Source organism: Saccoglossus kowalevskii, chromosome 1 (genome assembly GCF_978046115.1).
Source record: "Saccoglossus kowalevskii chromosome 1, keSacKowa6.1, whole genome shotgun sequence".
NCBI classification, from domain to species: Eukaryota; Metazoa; Hemichordata; class Enteropneusta; family Harrimaniidae; genus Saccoglossus; species Saccoglossus kowalevskii.
Genome location: NC_140641.1, coordinates 28,098,162 through 28,110,956, shown reverse-complemented (window position 1 = coordinate 28,110,956; position 12,795 = coordinate 28,098,162). Strand labels below are relative to the sequence as shown.

Sequence of the window (12,795 nt, the reverse complement as noted above, 5' to 3'; positions counted from 1 at the left end):
GAAAATCTTCTATTGTGTACATTTTATTTCGTTTGCTTTTTGGTGCCATTCATGCAAGTTTTTTAATGAACCAATTACGAACGTTTGTGCGACATACATTTTATTTTGCTTCGTCCAAATAAATATAAATCATAAATATAAATTTTTGCTAAAAATTAAATAAAGCATGTATGTATCTATTTGGGAAAATAAAATAACAAACTTGTTACGTCTTTTTCTGGACGCGATCATTACTTGTAAACAACTGATGTCGCCGCTTGAGGAATCGTACGTGCTGACTTTTACTTAATAATAGCTCTTCAAAATTCCTATTCATTTTGTAATAATAAATATATATTATGCATATGTAATAATATGTAGATTAATAGATTTTTTGGTTTCCATTTTTCAACATCCTTGCCAATGATGCACGTTACAAATATGCCACGCCCACTTCACATTGGTGCGCCCTGTTTAATTTTCAAACCGTGGAGAACCCTGTTGAGTGACCTAATAGATGGATCAAGTCAGTTCCCTTGAGTAGATTTTACAAATCTAAGTGACATTCATATGGTTTTTCAAAACTAAACTTATTAGCAGTCAGCCATCTTTGATTACCTGACAAAATTATTGTATGTGTATCAAAAACAAAATGGCCACCAGTTGGCCATTTTGAGTCAAATTTACAAATCTAAGTGCCATGCCCAAGATCTGGTTTTTATGACTAAAATGGCCACCAGTCAGCCATTTTTGACCGAATCATAAAACCAAATGCACACATGTATATGTATCAGATAAGGTATTATGTATGTGTGGTTTGAAGAGAAATGGCCCAGGGATGTTTGAGATACACCTTGGATATACAAGACTAAACCAGTTTCGAACTAAAAAAGATAATAAATAGATAAATAGATAAAAGGTTTACATTCGTTATAATCAACAAGTCTATCAGGTCAAAAACACAGTTTCAGGTCAAGTATATAGAAAAAAAAAACATGATGGATATTGTACATGTATCACATCAAGCGTTTGCATGCGACCAAAAAAAGTTGAATTTTATGACAATACATGGGTTTGATTATTTGTATGTTATTGTAATAACAACTAAAATTTGAAACACCTTGAAAACACAACTTATGAAACACAGCATGACCAGCATTGCGTTACCATGATCTAAACAATGCATTAAATTTGCTTTTGAAACTTTCGTTTGTTTCTTTGTTTTGTCTAAATGACGCCTTTTTTTCAACCAAATTAAGGCCTTCACTCTTCCCTGGTATCTAAATTAGAGTGACACCTAAATTGGAGAATTTATGAAACACAACATAGTAAAAGGGATAAATTTAATTCTTACAACTGTTTAGCCATATTTACAACACACAGGTTAAACGTCTTATTTTACATGTATTCTCATCATATAATTCACTCAATAGCAAAATTAAAATCGTTTTCTTCACAACTGCAAGATGTTGGAAGTATAACAGCCAACACAAATTTTGTGTAAACAAGTATTTTACACAACATTGTATATGTCGCATGGGACCTGTACAATGTATAAAGATGAGCCATCCATAAATTTGTTACTTTACAACCATTTTTAGTAGAGTGGCATTAAAATGTCAGTCTAATATTTGATAACAAACCAATCATGTTACAACTTGACACAAGCTCCTAAACACCGAACTATAGTTTTGTGGTTCAAAGGGCTTTATGAGTAATAAATTCAAAAACCTATAATACATACAAAACACTTATAATTTTCCACTTTTGGAAAGCAAAGTTGTGATAATTTATCTCTCGTCATCACTAGTTCTAACTATGTGAGGGTAATATTTGTCAAAGTGACTAGTTTGAAGGTGTAAATTTAAAACACCCTCAAATAAAAAGATTAAAATGTTTTAGTTAATGATTAATTACTATAATGGGGTAAAGGGCAATCAATCTATTCTGTAATCTGCACAGTAACAAATATATGCACCTGCTTTTGAATACAGAAGAGACAGATAACCTCAATTAGCATTTACATGAAAATATACATGTACGTCTACAATTGATGGACAACCCATGGATGTCTATGTAATTTTTCTATTAAAATACATGCATGGAAGGGGGTGTGAAGGTGGGGTAGAGGGACTATGACATCTAAACTTTTCCAAAAGTGTAACCCCCTCCCCCAAACACAACACACACCGACTTCATGTGTAATTCACTCCCCTGAATATCAACTACCGTAAAAACTCGCAAATAAGCGCCACCCTCAATTAAGAGCCACTCAGTGAAAATTTGTTACATTTGACCCTCCATTAAGAGCCACCAAGAGTTGAGTGGTTTTGTCAATAAGAACCCTGAAATAAGCGCCAGCCGCCAGGTTGTTTACAATCAGGCAGACACCGAGCTTGTCGTGCCTCACTTCCACCCTGCATTGTTTATTGCCCCATAGAAGGTGTGAGACAAATAAAGATTATCCCCATAACTTGCCTGATGTCCTGTGTAATTGAGAACGGAAGAATGATAGACGAAAAAAATGAACTGAGAGCGTGAATGTGACCAGTGTTCTCCCTAGGCCTTTCAAGGACTGCGGGCCTGCGTCGCTTAGACAAACAGCCGCGTCGCTTTTGTTTCGCCCGCGATCCTTGAAATCCTGCCCGCGATGCTTATTCACGTTGTATTGTTTACAAGTGTCAGCCTCGTCTAGCACATCTTTAAAACAATAACATGTATTGATCGAAAGGTAATCCCGCCTTTGTACATAGTTAGCCTTACAAAAACAGTGATAAAAACGGAAGTCTACAAGAAGTTACCAAGTCTATCAAGGGTGCGGAGCTGGCAAACCCAAAATACTAGGGTAGTAATAATTTGCCAATTGCGTCGGGATGGTCTATCCCGAGTTGCTGTACTGCGATTAATTGCGTTTTTACTACTTAATCGCCAGTGACACTAATTACCAAGAATTAAAAAAACAAGTGAAATTAAGTCGCATCGGGAAAAAAAGCTGTAAATAAATCGAAGTAAAAATTATTCAACTGCAGACGAGACGGACGAGGAAAAAACGAACCCTGACCTCTAGAAATACCTCACTCATAGTGCGTCATTACCGAGGAACGCCACCCTAAGGCGACGTAACGCATGTAGTGACATCACAACCGATGCATGCTGGGTTACAACGGAGATTTTGATTGAGGTAACAAAAAATGGCGGCGCAGAGTGCATGTTTTTCCGCGATGTTTAAAAACAACATTTCGTTGGCGATTTTGATGTAAATGAATCGTTTTAATTAAGCAAAAATTCTAAGTTTGTGTATTTTTAAACAAAAAAGTCAAGGACCGATGATCGCAACAGCAGCGGTGAATACCCGTTCAACGCAATGCCGTCAGCTGACAATGTTATGGTGATCGTAGCGTTACACAAATAATAGATAGATCAATGAAAAATCGCTGACTTTAGTTTTGAAATGCCGTTATAGAAAAAAAATGTCATTATTGATTTATTAATTTCTTCATACAGATTTTGCAAATTTAACAAACAAATCCCCCCCCCCCCCCCGGTCGTATGAACTGACAGTAACATTGGCACTAAAACTGACTACTTGTACACAAAATAATGATGAACCAGTTACCTCCACGGATAAACAATATATTTACTGACTGGCTATAAGTATTTCCATTTCTTTCCTGTTCCATTTCAAACTGTATTTGACTTGATGCACACATAAAACACAATGAATGTAAATGATAAAAAATATATGAGATATGTATCTCTTCTTTATTTCAGTTATAATGTTTGTTGGGGAAACTAATTATTATGCAAACAAAATTATGCAAATAAGATGTATTGTTATGTAAATTAGCCGCGATGCTTGGCTTAGAGTCTGGGGAGAACACTGGTGACTGTCAACTTGTCCATTTTATATTTCTGACACACAATCGACCAATTCACAAACTATTCAGTAGTAACTACTCGTATGTTTTTTGCCGAAACACCGAAGGATCACATTGAGATATTCATTGTCAATGTTGTCTTTATAACCAAGTAAAGAACGTCACGATTTTAGAACGCCTTTATCGGAAAATTGGAGGTATCGAAAATACATTCTCACAGACGGACCGGAACAGGAAGTCAGCAGAAAACAAAAGATTTTTTCCTTAGCGTGGGGGAAAACAGAGGTGTTAATCCGGTCCTGGCAACGTTTGAGGGATCGTGACGTAGCTCCGACCAGGGAGCTGTAATGAAATTATGAAATTACAGCTCCCTGCTCCGACTGTGAGAATGTAATGATTACGCAGCCCACTCTCGCTGATCGTGATTTTGGGTTATTTTTTGCATTTCATTTGAGACGTTCGTTTTGGGGTGATTCGAGACAAAATCTTCAGGGAAGTAACAAAATAACTGGCATTAGTTTGGAGAGGACTCTCTTGCCGAAAATAATCAAAATTGAAGTCGAATGGATTAGTTCCACAAACTTGCGCGATCAACTTGTCTTACAGCAAAGTGAAGTCTACGTGACCCGCTGACCCAAATATTTAAATTAGCTATTTGTGAGAATTGAAAATAATCTGAACTTGTACCAATCAGAAAATGCCTTGTAACAGGCCTGGGCTTTCGTGAATGATTTCGTCTCTCCGATTGGTCACAGGAAATTATTTTTAATACATGTAATTGTTACTTTCTCGGTATCGTTTCGTATTTGGTTATATAGGGGTGGGGCTATAGTTTGACCCTGTTTGCGTGGACTGTGAAGTACGTGAATATCATTAACATATCATTATAAGCTGGCTTGATTATGAAACAGGAAATATAAACCAAAGCTGTACTGTCAGACGTCTAGCGCAATTAAAACAATGCCCAAGTACCCAAGCTGTAAAAATCTATAGAAAAACGTGTTTTTATTTATTGTTTTTGCCATAAATACAAGTGATTGGGCATCATTTTCTTCATTCGTTCCATGCTTGCTTTGCAAGTATGTCTTCTCCTGTCGCTGCTGGTCAGATCAATTCTATCCGAAACTATTTTATATCGTCACCAAATCAACCACAACGCCAGCCACAGCCACCCAAGTTATTCCCAGTTTTCAAGAAAAAAGTTTGCCGTACCAAACTTGGTAAACAATTGTACAACGGAAGTACAAGTGATTCGAGTGTAGGATCAGACACTGAAAGTGCTACCAAATCCGACTTCAGGCATTGCTACACATTATCGATGAAACGTCGAATCGTCGTATTTATTTGACATTTGTTATTCCCATAACAGTATTTTTACAGAATAAATTAATTGCAATGATACATCATTAATAATTACTTGTCTATTTTGGTTGTGTGTGTGTTTGCCTATCCCCTTCCCTATTTCACAATGAAAAAGTTTGATGACCCTGGTTTAAGAGCCACTGGCTACAAAGTTGTCAACATGTTACGTCAAATAAGCACCAGCCAGAAATGAAAGTGTTACAAAGTGGCTCTTATTTGAGGGTTTTTACAGTAATATTGTTGCTACAGGATGGGGCATACATGAACTAGGATGGAGACAAGTATTTCATATCCACATCTAAATTACCAGTACATTCATACACATGTACTTATTTGCAATCATTAGTCATCTACATGTAGTACAGATATGTAGAAGTTTAATTAGCTTACCTCCTCTGAAGAATGTATAAATGATGGCATATCTCGATGACGTCCTGTAATAAAGAGATATAGAAGGTTATGATTATACAATGGTGTAAAGAACTACAGAACTAGAACTACATGTAAATGTATGCTACTTCTCACCTTACATTTACAGACTGTACCAGACTATACTAATTGACTACGACTAACAAAGAACAAGGGAATTATGATATTTTGGAAAGGTATTTGCAACTACTTTGTATACCTGTATTGTATATAGTGAGCAGCAGAAAGCTGAATCATAGTTTGTATAAACATATTTAATGGTATAAAAAAATTGTAAATACTCAGCTTCATTACATGAGTATTCAAATTCAAATAATGAACAGTGGTGGGCTCAAGAGCTAAATATTGTCTATGCGCTAAATGCACATACATGCCTTCTGGTGACATACCATATTCAAAATAAAGCATTTGGATGATGTTGAACTAAATAGTGTATTTGAATACTACCAGGTAGTAGTTTTTTTTTAGTTTTTTTCAAACAATGAAACATTCTTCTCATTTAGAATACTGTTACTTGTCTGACAATGTGCAGTGTTGTTGTCTATTCTAAATACATCTCATACAGTATATTTGCTTTGCAAAATGCTACAAAATAACAACCTAATCTATGTATATACTTCACCTAAAACAAACAGTTTCCATCTGATACTCACTCATTGCCGTTAACAGCAACATATTTTTTGTCAAGATTTTGATATGGGCTGCTGCGAATATTATTTGAATGATATGTGCGATACTCTGTAGAAAGGTTAATACAACTACATGATAAATACAAAACCAACAAATGTAATGTCTGATACACTTTAGTACTTACACAATTAACTGATTACTTAGATAGTTATCCATACACAAAAATTACCAGTTCATACTACTTGCAGTTAACCATAACTAGTATAACTATGTTACTATTTTTTCAATGAAATAGAGTCCATGATTTATAACATTCGATTCAAAACTGTCTAGTAAACAACCATAAGATATAGGCTCTCTGATAAGCATTACAAGACTGCCAATTTAGTACTAGTAGTGTTGACATGTGTAGCAAAACACAGGGTTCGACCATAGACCCTCCAGTAGAGGGTCTATGGTTCGACCCAGAGTTAATTGTAATCCAATGTTGAACAAATTGACTTGTTGTCAACCCAGACTAATTTAGTCAGATGGATAGTACTTACATGGAAACTTTGAACTGAATTGAACTACATGTATATCTTACAGAGGAAATAGCATGAAAGAAAAACTCAGTCAGTCGGGTATTGTTGTTCAAGTATCTCCAGAAAAAATACGGCTTGCACCGTAACCTAATATGTATGGTCATCATACAATGTACAAAGTTTAATTGAATCAGGATCAGGCTGAATCAGGCCATATCGCCCTGTTACAGAATATTTTATGTTGTTTTGACAAAATGGCCACCATTTCGACAAATTTGATAAAATCTCAAGACAAAACATGTTGTTGTATTACCTTGCAGTATACTACCTCTGAACAAATATTCAAGTGAATCGGGCCATATCTTTCAGAGGAATCGGCACAAAAAATAAAAAAAATAAAATGGCCGCCAGCCGGCCATTTTGGTCCAAATTTAGAAAATAATATGAGACGCACGTCTAACCCAATATACATGATCATCATACAAAGTTTATTGAAATCGCCTTATTCAGCCGTGAGAAACAGTTCCGGACACGTTACAGACTGTGATTTTAAGATATTGAACAAAATGGCTTCCATTTCGACAAATTTGATCAAATCTCAAAACAAAACAAAACACGGTGTTGAATTTTCTTTAAGTACCGGTATAGTGCCTATGCACAAATTTTGAACTGAATCAGGCAATATCTTATGGAGGAATCAGCACGAAAACAGAAAAAAACAAAATGACCGCCAGTCGGCCATCTTGGACCGAATCTCAAAAAAAAAAGTGACATGCACCTATAACCCAATATGCATGATCACATACAAAGTTTGATTGAAATCACCCTGTTCAGCTCTGAGAAACAGTTCCAGACAAAATGGCTGCCAGTCAGCCATATTTAATCAATTCAGAACGAAAATTAGCATGCATATGTAGGTCACCATACATTGTCTATATGCAAAGTTTGAATGAGATCGGTCAAAGGGTGTCAGAGAAATGGCTTCAGACGGACACACGCACAGATGGGCCGAACCCAAATTAATACCGGTAGTTCCCGTTTTTGGACTTCGTCGGACTAAAAAATGGAATTTGTTTTTAACATTGTGCTTTATGGAATTGTTCTTAAAAAAAGACAAACTTAAAATTATGAGTAGGCTTCTATCTTAAGCCTGAAACAAGACACATGTGGACAAGGACTTGGAGTTGAAACGTCCTCTAGAGGTGGCCAAATAGTAGCTGAATAGAACATGATAAGGTACAAGTCATGTTGAAAATCAAAGTGACATACAAACAGAATGCAGGTTTAGCCAAAGACATTAGAAAAAGATGTCTTTGGTTTAGCTCAGTGTTAAGAAATATTTACAAAGTGATCTAGCCCACAGCTTGTCAGCATGTGTGAACAAGGCCTTATGATTTATTACTACATGTACAGTACTTGTACAAATAGCTACACTGAAAGGTTGTATCTCAGTGACCCATACAATAAATCACATTGTACAGTTGCTAAACCAATGGTGTGATTTATATTTCATGACGTAATACATTACGAACAATAAGTTATTATATAGAGCTGTATAAATACAGTTGCTGCACTTGAAATCTGCAGCTCGATTGGAACATGTTTAATGTATAATTATAACAACATTTAAGGTAGCGAGAAGGGAAATTTTCACTTTTTTCTTGATTTTTCAAAAAATGATAAAACGGTTACTTTAGACCTTGATACATCATCCCAGGTTTACAAAAGATCGAAATTGCGAAATAACGTTGCTCAAATTAGTGTTTTAAAACACTAGCAGAAAAGACTACAACTGCCGTTTCGTGGATATTTGCATAGTGTTTATCTTTGGAAGGAATTAAATGATAACATCTTATCTGTATACTCTGTTGTTGACGATTCTGATATAACGGGTGATAAGCTTCCAGTTGCAAACAGTGCGTGTTTATCTAACGTCCATTGTCAGCATTATTGTCAGTCGAGACTTCGTCGGAGAAACATGGTCATACAGTACTCATTTCGCCCAACCTTCCGCTTTTACATCGACCGCTTATCGCTTAATTTCCGACCACGCGGTCTTGTCCGACCGGAAACCGACCGCATTTTAATCGCGTTTTTTTTTTTCGCTCGCTCGCTCATTGAAAACATTGACCGCTCGCCCAAACACTGAAAACTGGCACATGGGTGGTCGAAATGGTGGTTTTGATAGTAAAGTGTGAACATACAACTAGTATTAACTATTATTACATTCTGAACGACACTTCAAATCTAATAGCTGTATTACACTTGTATCGTGAAAGCAACTGAACTGGGACTTCTTGTTACGTATTTTGGGTGCTTGTTCTAGATGTAACATTTTTATTTTTATTTTAATGGTTTACTTTATTTCACAACTTGCAGAGAAAACTTATTCGCGTGAGCTCTAATGTATCTTAGCTTAGTATTTTTTTTTTTAACTAAGGTCAAATTCCATCAGTTTGTCAAAATATATGTTTTTCAGAGAATAATTTTGAAGCCTGTCACAGCACAAACAACTATGTGAATCGACGCCGGTGATTGGATTGTACGATGACCCTTCAATTAGCGTCAAATATGCTTTGTTACAACATCATTGATTGGCTGAGAGTCACCTGATCGGAGCACGAACTGGGTCACAGAACCATATTTGTCCGTATTATCAACAGGACTTTGCAAAATAACCACACCCACATTTTCAATCATTTTTAGCGCGGAAGTTGCCAACAAATGTAAAAAAAAATCGTGAATTTCATGGATTCGAATAAAATAAAGCAAGCGATTGATAAGGATGATTATTAATATTTTCCCCGATGCTCTTCGAATTTTTATTTTTTTTATTTCAAGGTAAGAAATGGCTAGCTGAAGTTGCATCGTCTTCAATGCGGTTGTTTCACCGCGAACAACTCTAGCTCTGTTTTGGGCATGGTTTAATTTTGCGATGTAAAATAAATGATTTCCGTGTGAATCCTTAGTTTCGAATTGTTCATCGACTGGCCACCAAATAGTTATGGCTATAACTAAATTTGACACGTTTTTCTTTTAAGCCCAATAAATTATTCATACATGTCAAGCTCTGTTCGATTTTTTCAGGGCATATGGCCGTTTTTAGTCGAAAATATTTTTTGTGGGAACACTTTTACGGTACGTATACGGTATAGACCGAACTCATTCAATGATCGTGACTTAATTTTAAAAATTGAATGTCAAATTTTACCAGACGTGGACCGATGTTGATTCGGTATCGTTATTTTTGGAATTAATCACTAACATTTCCTCATTTCTCTGCTCTGTCAAAACATGGAGGTAGAAAACTACCATGGTCAAAAGGAGTTACCTACCTGTTTGGGCGAGCGGTCAATGTTTTCATTGAGCGAGCGAGCGAAAAAAAAACGTGATTAAAATGCGGTCGGTTTCCGGTCGGACAAGACCGCGTGGTCGGAAATTAAGCGATAAGCGGTCGATGTAAAAGCGGAAGGTTGGGCGAAATGAGTACTATATGACCATGTTTCTCCGACGAAGTCTCGACTGACAATAATGCTGACAATGGACGTTAGATAAACACGCATTGTTTGCAACTGGAAGCTTATCACCCGTTATATCAGAATCGTCAACAACAGAGTATACAGATAAGATGTTATCATTTAAACCCTTTCAAAGATAAACATTATGCAAATATCCACGAAACGCCAGTTGTAGTCTTGTCTGCTAGTGTTTTAAAACACTAATTTGAGCAACGTCATTTCGCAATTTCGATCTTTTGTAAACCTGGGGTGATGCATCAAGGTCTAAAGTAACCGTTTTATCAATTTTTGAAAAATCAAGAAAAAAGTGAAAATTTCCCTTCTCGCTACCTTAACATGGTTAAAAGTTGTCAACTATTGACGTTTGATTGCATTGAAGACATAAATAAATAAATGAATAAGTATGCAAAAGACAAAAATACAATTACACTCAAGTATTTTTATTTTAATCCCAGTATATGGTGTTATTGTAAACCCTGCGAATGGTGAAAATAAACCTGCATAATTTAGATTCCTTAATCAAGTTTAATTACATTTTATCATCTTGTGATAATCACACGACAGACCACTGTAAAATTCTACGTTAATGGTGTGCCCTAATAAAAGAGTACTAGTATATGACAAAAAGACCCCTGGACATAAACACTGCAGACAAAAGCCTGCTTGGGCAAAGCTCTACCCTTATTACAGGTGATCCTTTTGGCCACACGCATGTTTAATTAACAAGATACCAATTGAGTTATTTATTTTCTTGGAACAATAACTTATAGTACAGCATATTTATTTTTATTTTCTAATAACTTGTGTGTTATTAGCACTGCAAATTTAAATTTATTTTCTAATAAATTGTATTACAGGCACTGCATAGTTATTTTTATTTACTAATACATTGTACAGGGTAGAGCAAAACACCAGAGCAATATTAACAAACCCATCTACGTGGATATTTTGAAGCAGAGGCCCGAGCATGCGTATATGTTTGGAACTGCGCATGTTTGGAACTGTGAATGCTCGGGCCTCTGCTTCAAAATAAACCAAACGTTGTTTTCTTGGGTTTGTTAATATTGCTCTGGTGTTTCGATTTTCACAGGATTTAACCAGTTTTAGTTCGAATAAAGGTAATGTAAGTCGATCGATAGTTTCTACCGATATCATGCTTGAGTTGTGTGAAGCGAATCGAAATATAATTTGGAATATCGATTATTGTAGTTTTCTTGATTTATTCTGCAGATATTGGTAAAATGTAGGTAAGGCTTTGGCAACATTTGAAAGAGCAACTAATATTCTTCAACCTGGTATTTTTTTTAGATTTTATGTTTCATTCTTTTCGTCTGTTTTTTCGAGTTTAAAAAATGTGAGCTGGCTGGAGCCTTCATCCCTTGTCTATTTCTTACACTAGATACCTGCCGATAACCCCCCCCCCCCCCCGCTCATAGAGACTGCGTACTACAGTTGATTATAGTTCCTGGGCTCCCTGTGCCTAGATCCGTTACAGCAAGGTTATCTTCCCCATTCAAGCATTTTGTCACTTATTCTTTGTCAATAGATTTTAAAAATCAGACAGACAAGAATTTGATGCATTATTGGTTTCCATGGAACAATATCCGAGATAACGCTTCATTGTTTCGGCTGTTTCAAATTCAAGACATATTTTACGCCACTCTGCAGGACCAATCTTATTTAAAAATCCATTCTCTCAGTTAACGGAAATTATGGAATCCTGATGTTCAGAGCAACAAATATATAGACGCAAATACTGCAAAGAAGATAGTTCAGTTAGTTCCGAAATTAAACGTAACGGCATGGCAGTGTTGGGAAATATTACCATGACCTGTCGACCTTTTCAATCACTGTCTGCTTTCTTCCGCGCAACTTCGTTTCGTACTTCCCCAAAACTTTTGAAAGTCAACTTACCCTTTTCTCGTTTTCTCTTAGACGGCATTCTAGACATTTGTCAAAGCCTAATTATAATACAATAGTGCAATACCGTGAAACACGTTTAAAATTTATACGACAGAGCGAAAAACTACATTTTCCTCTCTCACACGAGATAGAAACAAAATGGCGCTTTTTCTAAACAACAAACGAGTACATGTTGACCTTTGACCTTCATCAAATGGAGTCGACCAATGTTGACACTCCTACAACACACACGTGCATTGACTGGGCTCTTTCTGGATTTTCTTAAATGTTAGTAAAATTCATAATTGAGAATGGAGATCAAAACTAACTAAACTTCACTAATTCATCTTTTAATTTTCTTTAGTAATAAATTTAGAAAAAAATTGAAAAAAAAAATTACTACATTTACAGGGATAGTCGCATAACGATGTACGTCATAACACTTTTGAAAAAAAATTAGTTAACCACTCAAAAAAAAAATTGATATTATTTTGATAGGTATGTACTTTTGTAAAATGTCAGTTGGTTAAAATCTTATAAATTCTTGGCAATACTAATTTCAACAATCAGAAT

General features: G+C 35.7%; 1 protein-coding gene across 3 annotated transcripts in view; it reads right to left on the bottom strand.

Annotated features, from left to right (window-relative positions):
* LOC100366748 (E3 ubiquitin-protein ligase TTC3-like) overlaps positions 1–12,432 on the bottom strand; it is a 68,179-nt gene extending 55,747 nt beyond the window's left edge. For all 3 annotated transcript variants that reach the window (XM_085500320.1, XM_085500325.1, XM_085500328.1), the window contains exons 1-2: positions 12,235–12,432; positions 5,610–5,653 (exon numbers count right to left, since the gene is read on the bottom strand). In XM_085500320.1, the coding sequence (XP_085356446.1) occupies positions 5,610–5,653; positions 12,235–12,271 (81 nt within the window). In that variant the 5' untranslated portion in view covers positions 12,272–12,432. The remainder of the gene's footprint in view (positions 1–5,609; positions 5,654–12,234) is intronic.
* Between the last annotated feature and the right edge of the window lie 363 nt (positions 12,433–12,795).